This window comes from Pyrgilauda ruficollis, unplaced genomic scaffold, assembly GCF_017590135.1.
Source record: "Pyrgilauda ruficollis isolate IOZ18807 unplaced genomic scaffold, ASM1759013v1 scaffold45, whole genome shotgun sequence".
Taxonomy (NCBI): Eukaryota; Metazoa; Chordata; class Aves; order Passeriformes; family Passeridae; genus Pyrgilauda; species Pyrgilauda ruficollis.
In genome coordinates, this window is record NW_024526044.1 from 4,708,580 (window position 1) to 4,725,358 (window position 16,779).

The 16,779-nt window shown below is 44.1% G+C and overlaps 1 protein-coding gene across 3 annotated transcripts in view; it reads right to left on the bottom strand.

Annotated features, from left to right (window-relative positions):
• The window catches only part of TSHZ2 (teashirt zinc finger homeobox 2), a 210,657-nt gene extending 194,316 nt beyond the window's left edge, over positions 1 to 16,341 (bottom strand). For all 3 annotated transcript variants that reach the window (XM_041478436.1, XM_041478435.1, XM_041478434.1), the window contains exon 1: positions 15,535 to 16,341. In XM_041478436.1, the coding sequence (XP_041334370.1) occupies positions 15,535 to 15,574 (40 nt within the window). In that variant the 5' untranslated portion in view covers positions 15,575 to 16,341. The remainder of the gene's footprint in view (positions 1 to 15,534) is intronic.
• Between the last annotated feature and the right edge of the window lie 438 nt (positions 16,342 to 16,779).

Sequence of the window (16,779 nt, forward strand, 5' to 3'; positions counted from 1 at the left end):
TAAAGGAAGTGTGACAGTGAGTGGCACATGGTGACTGCAGGGCTGGCACACCTGGCCCTTGCAGCACCTTCTCCCCATGTGCACAGGCAGCTCGTGGTACCCACGTGCACACACCCAGCAAATCCGCAGCAGCATTTTATCTCCCCTCAGCAAGGCCTCTGCTCCTGGAAAACCACTCACTTCAGTCTTACCCTGCCTTTTTAGCTAATTGGCACAGAGAGAAGCAGTTAAATGTAACAGAAACCAGGGCTTCCAAAGGAAGATAACATTTTTGAAGCCACGATTTCTATTGCTTTTTATTACCTTTACCTATGGTTTATATGACAAGGGGTCAGAGAACAGATGCAGATGCTAGGTGCCTGAGTAAATGAAGTCATCTTCTACAGAGAAATGCAGAAGGAAGTTAGAAGACATGAGTGAATTCACTTTAGTAGCCAAATGAAGTTTTGACTCACTGCTGACTCAAGTAAAATTCCAATTTAATACACCTCCAAAGCATAACCTCTTCTAGATAAAACAACAGTAATCCACTAACCAAATACACTCAGAAGAGAAAGGGAAATTCTGAGTAAGAGTACAAATATGAATCATTATTCTGATAATGTTTTTGTTATTATTTTTGCAGATGAATCTGAAAGCTCTTAGGACTCAATTAGGCTACCACAGCCAATAAAGACGAAAAGCAAAAGAAAGGCAGATACTTTCTGCCTAGACACCGTGGTGATGGGCACATTAGAAATGAGGTAGATTAGATAGATGAACTAGACAGACACATCTAACTGTCCTCCAGTGCACTCATTTGTTTGACAGCCTGGAAAATGCCAACATTCCTGGGATTAAATGAAAATAGAAAATTGCATTTTCACTGTAAAGTATACATGAAACTTTCCTATGTCAGTTTCCCTTTGTTAAAACAAACCAGGGCCCAACCACGTCCTCCCAGAGTGACCCAAAGTACAGTAAGATAAATGACATAGCAACTTAGGCACAACCAACTGAGAGCCCTTGGGCTGCTACCCTTGTAGCAAGATTTTAGTGCAGTGATAATGACCTGCACACACGTTGAGATATTAATTTTTTCCTGAGCTCAACAGCACCAAATATCCTAAACTGCTCATCTTGCATTGCTGTCTTGATATCGTAATTCTTTTATCCACGACTTCCAGCTGCTTTACCTTTATGGGCTGGTCAAACAATTTTTTTCTGCAGTGCCTTTTCCCTCACTTTCTTTTTCAAGAAAGCAAAAGTAAATATCTTGGATGCAAAAAATACAGAAGAACACTGAGTGGAGCAGCTGTCCCCAGAGGCTGCTGGCCCAGGTCTGTCTCTGCGTGGCTCTGCCCCAGCTCCCAGAGCAGCACATGCACACAGTGACACACGGTTCACACTTGTGCCCACATTCCATCCTTTCTCCAGGAAAGGACGTGTGCTCCATCCAGAGCTGGCTGTGGCAGCCTGGCTGTGCCCGGGGAGGCTGCTGCTCCTGCCCACCCAGCCCTGGCAGCAGCACTGCTGAGCCCGGGGAGCTGAGCTGAGCGACATCCCGGAGCTGCCGGGGAGAGCAGCATCCAGCTCCTTGTGACAGTTTTCCCCACACAACATCACAATCAGCCAAACACACTTGTAATCTACTGCAGCTGGTGTTTCTATAATTGATAGAGATATAAAAGCCCTTTTTGCTAAAGTTGTACTTTTGTTATTTTTTTTTTCTTGGGGGAGTTGTGAGAAAGCAGCTACAAAAAGCAAGCTTTAAATCTCAGATAATGTAGCTCCCTTTAGAATCCCAAGCTTAAAGCGAGTAGTTACGAGTTTTAGCAATGCAAAAAAAGGGAGCTAAAAACAAACATTTATTTTACTTGACGTAGCAAAACAGTGGATTAAAAAGTTAAATCAATGCGCCGTCTGAATGGTTCCTGCTGTAGCTGCAATTTCAAATGAAATAAGAATGTTATAAAAACTCGCCTGTATTAGGCACATTTGGAAATGTCTCCTTGTAACTGTTCTTTAAGTGTTCTGTCTATGAGCACTAACAGGTCACTGCACAGGAAATGCAAAAATATGTTACATTTTAATCAGGGCATATAAAACACTGTCTAGAATGTTACATTGCCCTTGGGAATCTGAAGTAAGTAGAGGAACTTTTACAAAGTCCAGGTCACTCTCCCCATTACATCACTGCTTAAAAAAAAAATATTATTAGGTTACATTACAGAGATGTCATGTATTAGAACTTTCCCAGTTGCAGGATGATGGCTAAGAGATGCTTATTTCCTTGGAGAAACTCATAATCACTCCCTTGTTCTCCTGCTCATACTTTATATATTGGAAATAGTGCATTTTAACAGAATCAAAATGCTTCCAAACAATTATAAAGAGGGAGGACCAACATAAAATTGAGACTGTTCGTATGCTCACAGCAACAACAAATTTCAGCACTTTTACCCTAACACACACACACACACACAAACATTGAAACTCTGCCTGGCTGTACCTCATAGGTGATAAAAAATGAAAGAAGGGATTTTAGCAGACATGTTTGGGAATGATTAAGGTAAAATGTCACTAATCCAAACAAATGGAAACCCAGATGTTGATGGCATCATAACATTCCTCTGCCTTCCCACAACTCTTTCTCCACATGATTTACATTTGTTTAACCCAAATCACAAGTTTGTAAAATCTTTAATAAGTTCACCAAAACAGCAAAAGAGTAATGCAGAGATGACTGTTTTCTAGATTAACATTCTCAGGATTGCAGTTATTTAATACATAAATGCTGGAGGTGACATAAACCAGTACAATAACCTGAAGGCAACCTGCTCTGCTGAGCCTGTTTTGAGTTTTGTCGCTGACTTTCAGATAGAAAGATCACATTTATAGGAAAAACTCCCATGGGGCAGCAAACAAAATGAAATGAAATAAAATGAAATAAAATAAACTCCTGTCTCTGAGTAAAACCAAAGTGAGAGCCCCCGGGGCCCAGGGCAGGTACCCACACAGCGACCCAGGGACCAGCGCTCCACCATGGGCATGTTTGGGCAAGAGAGGAGCTCTCAGACTAGCAAGCCTTTTATCTGAACAGATATCTGTGGCTGAAACTCCTGGCAGGATTCTTTGTGTTGTCTCCAAGCTGTTTTTGTACCACAGCTACTTCACTGCTCAGGGTGCCCACGCTCCCTTCAGCCTGACCCACCCCGGCCATGCCAGGCCTGGCGCCGCCACTGACCAACCCCCCCATCCCACACCCTGACACCTCCCAAACACACCAAATATATCAAATATATCAAATATACCATTGCCACACATTCTATTGTGCTGCCTGAGCTCTTCCACTCTCCTGTGGGCTTTGCCATCCAAGGGCAGCCCTGCGCCTGCCCGGCATCATCTTCTCCTGGTTCCCGCACCAGGAATTGGGATTTTCCTCCTTCCCACTGGGTTTTGTCCTTTTCCTGAGCTGCCTGCACCATGCCTGTGGATGGGATCTCATCTCTGCCATTCAGCTGACATGGGGGGCACAGCTCTGGCCAATTTTAAGGGGATTTTTTGATTTTTTCCCCACAGAAGAAGGTCCCGCCTCATGCATGCCGGGCCTACCAGGCCATGGCGGCCCCTCAGGCCTGGCGCTGCCAGCCCGGCACGGCCCGGCAGGGTTTGCTCCCCAGCTGGGCTGGATGGATTTCCTGCACACATCCATTCTGTAGGTGAGGTGTGGATGAGTACAGGCTGTGGGACAGCCAGCTGGGAGTCCACGTGTGGAACCACACCAGTTCCCACCCAGGCCAGACCAGGCAGGAGCTGCCGGACGTGCTCCCGGCACGAGCTCACGGTCACTGTGGTGCTCTACACTGACCAGGCAATAAAGTCATGCACACACGTTCAGCCCTGTTTTCTGGGGATAATTTTATGCTTTCTGCCCCTCTTGTTCGCATTCTGCTCCCTAAATCTCTCTGCTTCCTCCCTCCAGGCCTGGGCTCCAGCTAAACACCAACAAAATATTTTCTTCATTCTCTTCCTGCTCGGACCCATGGCTGCCCCTGCAGCCACTGTCCTACTTATCCCCAGCTCAGCTGTTTTTTGAGGGAATGTAATTGAAAAAGAGAAACCAAGAACAGAGCATGTGTGGTGGGGATGGCACGTTGGAGAATGCTGTGTCACCTTCTAAAAATTCTTTGGCAACAGCAACTTTTAGGCTTTATAAGTCAGACAAATTTGGGTGGATTTTCTCAGGGAAAGCAGAAGACATCTCTGAAAAATGTTCACGTCACTGCCAGAAAGCTCAGTGGTCCCACAGCTTTGAAATAAACCCTGATGAACGCCTTCTAATATTTTGCCAAATAACATCCTACCCTAAATTACAGGAAGAACATTTTAAGAAAGAAAACACAGATTTTAATAATGGAAATGGTCGCTTCGAGCAGCTCAGAACTGGAAACATTAGAACCAGTAGAAATCAAACTTCTCAAAAGGAAACCCCAAACAATCTGGAATGGAAGAACTGTTGAGTCCATAACACAGAAGTTATTGCTGTTGTGACCTCGGCTATCTAGTGCTCCCACATCCACACAACACTGCTCTCAAGGATTATGCTGGTTTTCTGTTCTGTTCAAGGTTTTCCATATTTTTCCCCTATTTTTACTATGATACATCTGAACTTTTACCACATTCAAGGCCTGCCAGGCAGGTGAAGGTGCTGAGCCCTGGGCACCAGTCTTGGCTACTTGCCCTGCCCTATTCCCTGCACCTTGCCTCTCCAGTCTGAACAACCCAGACGGAGAAAGAGCTCATCAGACAAAAAACAAAACAAAAAAATAAATCTGTAATTCCAACCACAGAAAAGGCTGATGAGTTGTGCTGTCATATTTGAGCTGTTTTTTCTCATGCACGAGTAAAACAATAACCAGGCGAGGCTGAAAATCCCAGGTCTGAGTCCCTGATTCAGTCAGAGCAGACCTTGGCCATAAATTTCAGCACTGCCTTAAAAATTGATAGAAACTCTTTTTAATCATCAAGTATTCAGCTGCTCATTACTGATATATACTTTAATGATGTGCCTTTAAATTTTGGTCTAGGTTTAAAAATACAGTTTTCTCAAATTCCATATCAAATCCAGGCTCTGTAATTTTGTTCTGGTGCTTTTTCCTTTCTAAGGTCTGCTTGAAACACAAAATTTAAAGAGTTTGCTCTGCCAGGTGATGTTTTGTTAGCTTTTGACAAGAGAAAATATTTAATCCCTTAATTTTTTTCCCCCCTGCTCTGAATATTAGTTTAATTGTCACAAATAATTAAACTCTTAGGAGTTAGAGACATCTTCAGACATTTTGACAATACATATTAAGAGACACTTTAAGGCAAATCTGCACAGATCGGCTTTTATTTGTTATGCTAAACGATGATGCATCCTGATTGCATTTGTTCCTTATTTGTGTGTGCAACAGGAGACGTACTGTGAATGATCTGTAAGGAATAAAATGACAGTATTTGACAGGCTAGGAAATGTCTGGGCAAGGATACAGGAGAAGGAACCCTGAGAGGGCATTGTTTATGGAGGGGCAATGGGGAGAGACATTCCCTTCAATCTAAGGCAATGAAAGGCGCCAACAACTAAATTACAGTTAATAACAGTAAGAAATAAACATAAATTACATATACAAGGCTCGAGCTCAAGGACTTTGGACCACTAAAAATATATATTATTATATCAATTATCAACGAGAGACAAATTCCCATCCTGGGAATTTGCATACGAACTCTAATAACCTACTATTCAGAAACAGAGGCAAGTATTAATTTCCACATGAAAAGGAGCCACGGGAGAGCCTCTCAAGTCCCCAGCTCTGGAGAAGAAAGCCCTACCTGGTGATTCAGCACCTCTGCTCGAGAGGGTAGCAGGTGGCCTCCCAGGTAAGGCAGATCAGCCCCATATTACCTAAGATTTATTCAGAGTTCCTGTCAATATAATGGCTGAAACAACCATTGCTGAGAGGTAATATGGTGTGAAAATAAACATAAACAACCCTTAATGAATCCAGAGGCTATTACCTGCACCATCTTTCTTCTATAGGCAATACATACATCTCCAGTCCAGGGAAACAACATAAAAGTGCCCTTGATTGAGGCCCAATTCCAGTTTACACAAGAGAGGGAACTGAGGGAGGTCCACGGGAATTTGGTGCTAAAGGCTTTTGAAAATTCAGGTCTCTCTTTAGCTGCCCATGTAAGGATTTAGACCCCCTAGGACTGCAAGCTGAGCCTCAAGCTCTATCACCAGAGAATTCCAACCACCTCTGGCAGTCTGGGCAGAGGAAAATGTGTATGGCCTGTTCAGCTGCAATTACACCAGGTTTTTCATATTTCTCAGGGCAATGCTTTATAGACAGTCACATCCAGCTCTGCCACAGAAATGCAGAACAGTTTATGGGAAGAAAAGTAACAGGAACCAAATTCTCTGGTCCTGAAACTTACCACTGACCAAAAACCAGAATGTAAAAAAACCTGATTATCTGTCGAAAACTCTTGCTTAGTCAAGCTCCCTTGGCTTGGTAGAATTAAGAGAGCTCTACTCTCTCAAACCATGAGCCCTCCCATTTTTGGGAGCTCCTGGCCATGAGCAAAGTGCCTCTTCCACCACCACAGGGAATTTCAGGGAGGGGTGAAACTGCATTTTCACCTTCCTCAGGTCCCAGCTGGGCTGTTCCCTCTTCTCCCCCAGCACAGGCCAGGGGATGCCTTGAGCTTCCAGCCCAGACTTCCCTCCTGGAAATGCTCTGATGATAGAAATGTGATCTAGTACCTCGAGCAGGGAATTGGGAGCAAACACTGCTTGACCTTGAGCAAATCAGGTAAAACCTCCCGGGTTCAATTCGCCCTTCTGTACAACTGAGGGGAAATATTCCACATCTCTGGGGTTATTCTGAGGAGCATCAGCAAGAAATCCACGGAAGAAAGGTGCTAAGTGTGAAGAAATATTGCTCCACTGCCTAACAAAGGACACAAATATGAGCAGGATCCACGCAGCTAATCAGAAGCACTGGAAAGCTTTTGATTGTTTTAGCATTTAATGCTACAGATGATCAATATAACTACTTAGCTTCTTTCTCCTTTCACGTGTTAATTTAATGCTACTTGTACCGTGCTTATGTATGGCATGACACGGCTGAAAAACACATAAAAAAATAATTTTGGTAGACCAATACAGCAGCTGGCACAAGGTTATGTTTCTTCGATACAAAACATAAAATCATAAAAGACCCAGCGCTTTGCTGTGAAGTCCACTCACCCTGCAGGAAGCAAATGAGTCCTTCCTATATGTACAAAGAAAATTGCAGACCTTATAAATCGTGCTGGTGATTCGCCGTGCAATTCACACAAAAAAATATTTATATACGGAAAATACAGAGTAAACTATCTCTGTGAAAAATAGAAATTACTTCTGGCCAAGTGCAGGGCGAGTGATAGAAATAAGGTTGTTGTCTGCACACACCAAACTGCAATGTGCAGATTTTCATTCCGATCTCCTCTAAGCAGAGTTTCACTAGGAAAAAAAATCTTAGCTATCAGGATATTCTAGAGAATTTAATTATTTTCATTAAAAACAAGAACTGTAAGCTGCTCATTTTTTCAATAGGAATTCTGCACCGATTCCACATAAACAGACCCAATATCACTTCAGCAGAGTTGCTTTGGGAATATGTAACAGCCTTTTTTAAGTTATGAAAGCAATATTGGATGAGATTTACTACAATTTAAGATAAGTGGGTCTTAATTTTATATGAACAGAGAGACTTAAAAAGCAGGCAGGAAGAGTTCCAATTATATTGTGCTGGAATATCAGGCCCTGTGCAAAATTGCCCCTTTTCTGTTTTACATGCATAAAAACAAGCACAACAGGCTTTTCAATTAAATGAGTCTTTTGAGAGAGATGCAGGAAGAGCCAGCGAGCTCCTTAAAACTTTATTGCTTTTTATCTTTGTCAGGTAGGGCTGTGAGTTGAAAATGACCTGTTCTTTGCAGCACACAGTCCTTCCTGTGAGCTTTTTCTTCCTGTTTGACCCCTGAATTTTAAAGGTTTCCCAAAACGGGAATGCAGGACTTGATCTGGATTAGTTTTCCCCATTTACTCGGTAGTTGTGCTTTTCCACAGCCGTGCAGAGCCCAGGATGTTTCCCAGAGTCTCTTTAGCATTGGGAGTAACTTTAATGAGCCTCAGTATCATTAGAGGAGAGCAGTTTACAGAACACAGGGAGAAAAGACACAGAAAGGAATAAGATACAGCTCTAATAGATACAAGCCATGGAGATGAAAGAACGAAGTCAGCATCTCATTTGCATTAATACAATAAAAATACAGCATTAATGTTGCTAGTTGTAAATTTTTTTTCAATAAAGTTCAGCCTGATTATATCTGGGAAAAAGGTAGGCTGTGCATTCCTCATAGTATTTATCCTATAAAGAGCAGTTGCTGCCTATTAACTTTCTAGATTTAATTGCCACTAAAAGCAATCTCCAGGAAACTTCAATTGAAAGTCACTCCTCAAGAACCGATGGTCTGAGCTCTCAGAACTGCTTTGTTTATGGCAACACAAAGCCAGAGCTCCAATTCACACAGCTCCACTCCATCATTACGTTCAGTATTTTGTTTACTGATATTATGTGTGTGTATGTCTGTAATTATACACCCAGACACACACACACCAGTTCATCACCAGAATCAGGCAAAAGCAATGCTGCCAACCTTGTTTATACAAAAAGCACAAAGCACAACCTCAAAAATCATGGGACTGGCTGAAAATGATGGGAAGTTAAAAACAGTCACTCTGAGAATCAAGGCATTTTTCTTCTGCATGAGAACTTCCAGCCTGCTTGTCTTCAAGCTCCTCTCCAGAGCGAGCAGTTTGAAATAAATTTCCTTTTAAAATGCATGTTGGACACTTGCATAATCATCATCAGACTCCAGGAGCTGGAGGTTTGAAGAAAATAAACCCAACAAAGGACTTTCAGGGGACAGCACTGCTAACAGCACAGTTCTAACATTTGGGCAAAGATTGGAGCAATAATCAAAACCGGCTCTGAACAACCGAGCTCTCCAGGTGCATCCCTCTCCCAGACAGGCACTTTTCTCCCCTCCTTGCAGGTATGGATGTGTGCATGCCTGAAAAGGATCCGTTTCTCAGACATTTGGGACTGTTTGTTCTATTTAACTGTGGAATTTTACCAATACTCGGGACCATCAGGCGCTGCACGTTAGAAACTCAGTATTTTTCACAATCAGATCCTGTCATTTTGAAGCTATTGTTGTGCCTTTCTTTTTCCTAGGGCAAAGGGGGAAAATATTTCTTTTAGGGAAACAAAGATTCTCTTCATTTTTCTAAATGAAACACTTAATGCAACAATTAGATCAGAAGACCAGTTTTTCCACTTCTTTTTTTTTTGCCTGAGAAAGCTCACAAGGTAATGGATGAAAAGCCAGCAACAGTTGAAGAGGGATGTGTAAATCTAATGGGAAACACTGTGCTTCTGTGATGCTTTTCTCCTTGAAACCTTAAAAAATACACGGTTTGCTGTCAAGGCACTTCTGAGTTGCAGAAGCCGTTATTATAACACAGTAAAAATTACTCTGTGCCAACAGCCTCAAGTGAGAAGCCACCTTAATGAGAAATAACTGCTTTTAGCCCCTAAAAGCACATGGAACTTTCAGGCTTTGGATTTGCAACCCCAATTTCATGCATTTTCTCGAGAGCTGCCGCCCCTGCGCACAACACGAACACCGTGCCTTAAAAAAGGTTCTTTTTTAAAAGCCCATCTCACCTCCTGGTACCCAGAACCAGTGCTCAGTAATTAACACAGAGCACGAAAACGTGACTGGGGAGGGAAGTTGGCCGAGCAAGCAGAATATCTCAGTCATCCAGCCTTCAGGAAAGAATAGCTCACAAGCGTTAGGAACAGAAGTTCCAAGCAGAACTGGCCCTGGATTTAAAGCTTAATGGAAGAATCTGGTCCCTCTTCAGAGGCAGAATGCTTCCCCAGGAACATATTTATTGAATTTGGTAGCTGAACAGCCCAGTCTTACACAGACAGTCCTTCCACAGGACAGTCACCCACTGAAGCAAAGTGCTGAGTAAGAGCTGCTGAACTGGGCCCACTCTCATGTAAATGATTGTAATTAAATAGGTAATGAAAAATCCCTGCTCTTGCATGAATGAAATGGAAGGTTTCAGCTCGGAGTGTAATGTGGTTCCACTTGGCTCCTGTATCAGATTGGGAGACAAATGAAAATGTCTCTCTGCTTGCGTGAGCACGCTTTGGAGGTAAAACTTCACGAATATTTTCATTTTGCAGAGAAGAGGGAAAAACAAAGGCTTATTCTAGCAGCAAAGTCTGTAGGATCCCACCTTTTTAAGGCAGAACCCGAGAAGCATTAAACAGAATTTGAATAATTTTACTTTGCTAATAATACGTCATCCAGTGGAAGAACCAGGCCTTATTCTCCCCTCCACCAGCTGACACGATATTTTTTTTACATTTGAGCTCTTAAGATCTGCACAATAGCTTAACACAATAAGTGTTTAGCCTCTGGTTCCAACTGTAATTGATAGAGTACAGTTCCATTCCCTCTGCTGCTGCTAAGTTGGGAATTGCAGCCACAGCAACTGACAGCTTTTTTTTTCTCCGCGAGTCTGGAGTTGCTCTCTGGGAGTGATGTCCTCATCGGGATGGGAAGGGAAATGACGGCAGAAAAGCTCACCCTGGCCCTGTGCTACCGAGGGACTCCAGGGACCTCTGCTAGGGGAGACAGCTCCTTGAGGTGGGTGCTGATAATGAGAGCAAAAACCAGGAGGAGAAAGCTCGGGGAGGAAATTTCCAAAATGCTGCCGGTTTGGAGAAAATGGGCTTCTCAGAGAGCACGGAGGAGGGAGAGCAGTTATGCACTAGAATTTCTGACAATGGACACGCTTTCAAAAGTGCTGTAAAATTGTGTCATTTGCTGATGGAAATGCCTTTTGTTTCCCAGTCACAGGGGCTGAACTCTGGGTGCGCCCCACTCTTCAGACAGTGGGGAGATACTGGGCTTGGATAAATGGGAGGAAAATTGAAATAGGGAAATAGGCACTAAAATGAACGCGATTTCAAATTGTCCCGTTCAGGCCTGAGTTCTGACACGGGAAAGAAAAATTCCCGAGCAGTTTTGGGCTTAGGAGCCGACTGCAGAATTTAACGCAGATGGCGACTAATTTTGGTGCCTCTTTAGTTGCAAAAGTACCTATTTTTGAATATATTTAATTAACCAGGATTTAAAGGCTCCTCTTGTTTGTGAACACCTTGGCCTTTTTGTCATCTGTCAGCATCGTGATGTGCACTGTAAGTGAAGGGTTCTGAGGCATGAACTGTTTAGGTGGTTTTGATGTGCAGTTGCTTTTCTGGAGGATGTTGAAACAAAACAGTGCTGCCATTTCTACAGTTTCATTCAGCACTGCTTCCTTGGAATCTGCTGCCATTGCCCCTGTTATAAAGGATACAAACAATCCTGGAACAGCCACAGTGCTCCTGGTTACATTTATAGAGATGTCTGGCTGCCTTTCGCCACAGAAACACAGGGAGCAAGCCTTGCTGGTTATTTACTCTGCTCTCTGCACAAGCAGAATTTCACATTCTAAATACAATTCTGGTTTAAATAACCTTTCCTACTAAGGTGCAAGCTGCAGCTTTAAAGAACTCCCTGCTCACCATCTTCTGCTTGCTGCTCTATGAGGACTCTTCCAAAAACAAACCCATGTTATTCTACAGCTCCAATAAACAGAATAAATGTGCCTGAGACCTGCTTCTGCTGTACTTCTCCCCAGCTCTGGTTGTTAGCTAGTCTGTAGGGGCTGAGAGAGAAAGAAAAGAAGAAATATAAAATTTCACCCGCAAAGGGTGTTAAGTCCAGATTCCTCTTTGCAGGCTTTAAAAAAGCAAACTACCAATTCATGATCACAAAATAAAATATGCACATTTAAACAAGCTGCAGGGGAAAGGAGAGTTTAATCCAGTGAAATTGTGTTTGAAAGCTATTTCATACCCCTAGGAATAAAATCTGAATAGCAATTCTGCTTTGCTTCCACCCTTTTTCCACCCTCCTGTTAATATATTACCGTTTGTTATGGAATCCTTAGGAGACTTTTGCCCCAGACGGGGCTGCATTTTGCTGAGGGATGAAGGACTTTGTGGGCCTGAGCCTCCTCTTGCTCACAGGAGCAGCCAGAAGTCAGTGATGCTTCAGGGAAGAATTGGGGCCCCGTTATAAAGCCCTTTGTGATGCTTTGGGGTGAGAGCCCCAACACAAACGGGCTGTTTGTTGCAGACACAGGTCCCATCCTAAAGCAGGCTCTGATGGAAAGAGCTGCAACTCTCTGCCTCAAGAACTATCGACTTGGAAATGACACTCTCAAAAAGCAAGGATGATTCAGAAAAGATTCTGCAAAGATCAGAATGCGTTTGACATCGTTTGGGTGTTGATGTGAAATAAAGTGGCTCTAAAAGTGTAATCGGAGAGCAGAAATCCCCATCATCACACATAAATAGTGCCCCATTTATCCAATTACACTCCCTTGTTTCATTACAATGCTCTGGAATATATTTCTTAGGAATACAAGGCTTAAAATTAATAATAGAAAAGGACAAAATTGCCATGTATATTTCTCTAGATAGATTTTCATCTAACAGCAGGACCTCACTTCTGATTCACTGGCTGGTTCTCTCTAACCTTTACATTATTCATTAATCAAACTCGAAACCTGCTTTCAAAGTCAGTGCATGGCAGTAATTATTTACAGTTGTGCATAGTATTTAATTTTAAGCAATGACAAAAGCAGGCATGTCCAGAATCATAAGGCTTATCATTTTTCTTCCCTTGGAGGTGAACTATCTGAAGAAACTAAAAGTTGCAAACTTCTCTTCAATATCTCTGCTGCCATCAAGACAAAATGCAATGCAACTGATACCTTTGAACTTGTACAACTAAAAATAAATAAAAGTGAAAATTAAGTAATATATAATGTATTAACTCCTTTAAATAAAAGGACTAAGGAGCTTTGCTATCAGCCTTGATGAGAGATACATTTCTTATTGCACAGTCTGTCTCCTGTCACTTTGAGGTATTTTTCACCATACAAAACAGAACCTCAGTGTTATCCCTGAAAATGAAAGTCAGTTTTAAGAACTATATACAACAGGCACGTCTGCTCTTTGAAACTCCCCCCTACCCCCCACAAACAGACAAATACAACTTCAAAGCAGGAGAACTATTGCAAATGTATAAACCTACTTCAAATAGTTCTGCTGGCTGAAACTGGACTGCATTTGCAGGATTTTGCTCACCTGAAACAACATTGATCTGAGGAGAAATCTAATCAAAGAAATGCACCACTGAAGAGCATGCACGTTTTATAATGAGACTGAAAAAGGAGAGATCTAATTGTGGTCATACGAGTTTCTCCCTTGTCATTAAGATCTTAAAAATGCTGTTGGATCCTGGATAAAAACATCTCTTACTGTATCTCAGCAGGGAAATCCCGGGAAACAACAGCACGGGCTTTGCTCGCAAAAATTTACTTACTGTATCCTATGTTTCTAAAAAAGAACACCGTGCCCCTGCCACGAAGAGATACTACACACATTCCAAGTGAAAATTCTACTTTGAAACACAAATAAAATGAAGCCTCGTGTTCCCGACAGAGAGAAAAAAGGAGCAGTCCTAGCACTGTCACCGTGCCGATCAGCATCCATGAAAAACCAGCTATTTATTTATCCAGCAAGTTGAAAATGTGAATGCCTTATTCAGATCAAACCTCTTGGTGAAGAAAATAATAATAGCGACTCTGACAGCAGAGGCTTCCCGAATACATATATATATTTATATATTTATATAAATATGTGTATTTCTAGCGGAACTGTTATTTATGGCCATCGCCGTAAATTTGGGATCTTTGCCTGCCAGGAATCCCAGCCTGCACAGGTACATTCACTGGGCACGTCCCAAAAGCTCCTGCCTGCAGCCCATTGTCCTGCACCCAAGGAAATGCAGCCAAAGCCGTGAGTTGATAAAAGTTGTGCGTGTCCCAGTTTCTCTGGGGTGACATTTCCCCCTGTCTGGATCCCAAGCACTACTTCACAAAGTTTAGTCAAGTGTGCCACTAAACTTGCCCATACGTTTTGTCCCACATTTGCTGTGCTACACCCAGGAAATATTCACAAGGGCGAGGGAAAAATTTGGAACTAAAGACATCAAATATGAGTTTTCTTTAAAGAACTAATCCGAGGAAGGGCACAAAGGGAAAAAAGAAGGGAAAAAACCCGCCTACATTAAAAGCCAAACAAGATAATAATTGTGCATGTCTGGCTAAGAGAATCTAGAGGGCAAGCCTTACGTCATTGGCACTTGGGTTACCATGGTGAGTGATTTATTGATATATATCAAGAATGAATAGATCAAAGGCAGCAAGATGACAGGTGATCAATCAAATGTCAAATCAAAGCTGGCAATCAACTGGAAAGCTGATTTTTCAGTGGGTGGGTCTGGCAGAAGAAAAATGAACTTCCATATTGCGCTTCCCAGAAACAAAACCCCGCCACACTATTAAAAAAAAAATAAAAAGCAATTAAGCAGCCTGAAAGAGAACTCTTTGAAAAGATTTACTATACAGACCCACTCGTCTGTTTCTTTTTCTTGGCCCCCAAAAGAAAAAGAACACCCTACAATGACAAACAAAACACTTTCAAAGTTGCAAACTATTTTCTTCTGTTAAAAAAAAAAAAAATTGCAAAACCACTTGGCATGTGCAAATATATAAACTCGGCTACGAAACAAAAGAAGGATTTGATTTGAAAAAGTGGATTGTCTTCTAACAGTCAGAACGTTTCATTTTATTTCCTGTTGCAATTTTCACCACTGATGATCAAAGGCTGAACTTCCCCACCGGGTTCATCAGCAGAGAGAGTCCCTGTACTATTTCAGGCACACAGAGCGCTCTCTCACACACACACCCGGCCAGAACTGGCACCAGAAATACGGCGAAATAAAAGATTAAACACCCCGACCCACTTCGCGAAACACACGGATCCAAAGCGAAAGCCACCGGGAGGGAGGAAAACCAGAAAGGAAGGGGAGGAAAAAAAAAAAAATCTATCCTAAAGCGAAAAGCAAAGGGAAGCCTGACTGCTTTCGGTTCGGGCAGGGGAAGGGGCAGGGGGAGAAGGGGCGCCGGGGGAAGAAAGTTGGGGGGAAAAGTTTCGGCCGGGCAGCGGCAGCGGGGAGCGGGGAGCGGCGAGCCGGGAGCAGCGGCGGAGGGCGAGCGGACAGCCCGTGGCACGGCGAAACCTTGGCAGTAGGGAATGAAACTGCTCCTCAGCCTTACGGAGGGAAAGGGAGGGGGAGGGGGGATAAATAAATAAAGATCCAGCCCGGAAAAGCAAGGGTGACCCTAAATAATAATAAAGATGGGGGGTAGGAGTGGAAGGAGTGGAGAGACAGAGGCTGTGTAAGTGGATGGCTTCTCCTTACCTGCAGCCCGTTTGGGTGCTTGCTGTTTCCTCCTTGGCATCGCTCTACTTTCTCCAATCTCACTTCTGTCCCCAGATCCGAGAGCCCTGAGACGCTCCTGAGCCGTGTTCCTCTGCCTCTCAGCTGCTTCCCCAGCACCCCCCTCAAGCCTCCCCTGCCCCCCTCCTTTCCACTTCACTGATAGGAACCTGTTTGGTTTTTATTTTATTTTAGAGATCTAGGTTTCTTTCTTTCTTTCTCTCTCTCTCTCTCTCTTTTTTTTTTTTTTTTTTTTTTTTTGGTTTTTTTTTTTTTTTTTTTTTTTTTTTTTTTTTTTTTTTAACTGTTGCAACACTTGCTTTGCTTTGATTCAAACATCCAAGCTCAGGAGCAAATGAAAGGCGCCCACAGTGCCAGAGAACGGTAATAAATAAATAACAAAATAGATCTGTATATATTAAAAAGGCAGCTCTAGAGAGACTGTGGGGCTGGCTGCTTCCTCCCTTCCCTGTCCTGTCCTCCTCCTCCTCGCAGAGCCGTATGGCGGAGCGGTGCCCGGGTGTGCGCGGTGTGTGTGTGTGCGTGCGTGTGTGTGCGCGGAGCGCCGCAGGTTCCGTGCTGTCAGATGCCAGGCAGTGAGTGATATGGGAGCGGACAGGGAGGCTCGGGATGGGAGGAAATGTGGGATCCGCACACACACGCGCGCACACGCACCCGCGGCGCGGGCACACGCGCGCACACGCGCTCACACACACACACACACACACACACACGCGCGCACCGCACACACACGCGCGCACACGCACACACAGGCAGGGCGAGGCGATGCCAGCGAACATCGATCCGCCGAGCAAACTGAACATTAACAAACTCCTCCTCCGCGACCCGATGACAGGAGGAAATTTACTCCGCGCAGCCGGGCGGCAGAGCCGTTCATTAAAGAGACAGGGCGCCGGCACCGCGCCCGCCGCCGCCAGCGCCGCCGCCACCCCGCCGGCCCCGCGGGGACACCGCTCCCCACGCGGGGACACCCCCTCCCCGCGCGGGGACACCCCCTCCCACACCACCCCCCCACGCGGGGACACCCCATCCTCACCTCCCCCAGGCGGGGACACCCCCTCCTCACACCCCCACACCCCCCCCAGGCGGGGACACCCCCATACGGGACCACCCCCAATGCGGGACCTTCCCCCGCAGACGCGGGACCACCCCCACATCCCCAGCCCGGGTCACCCCCGGCCCCGCAGGATGCGCTTCCCAAGGGAG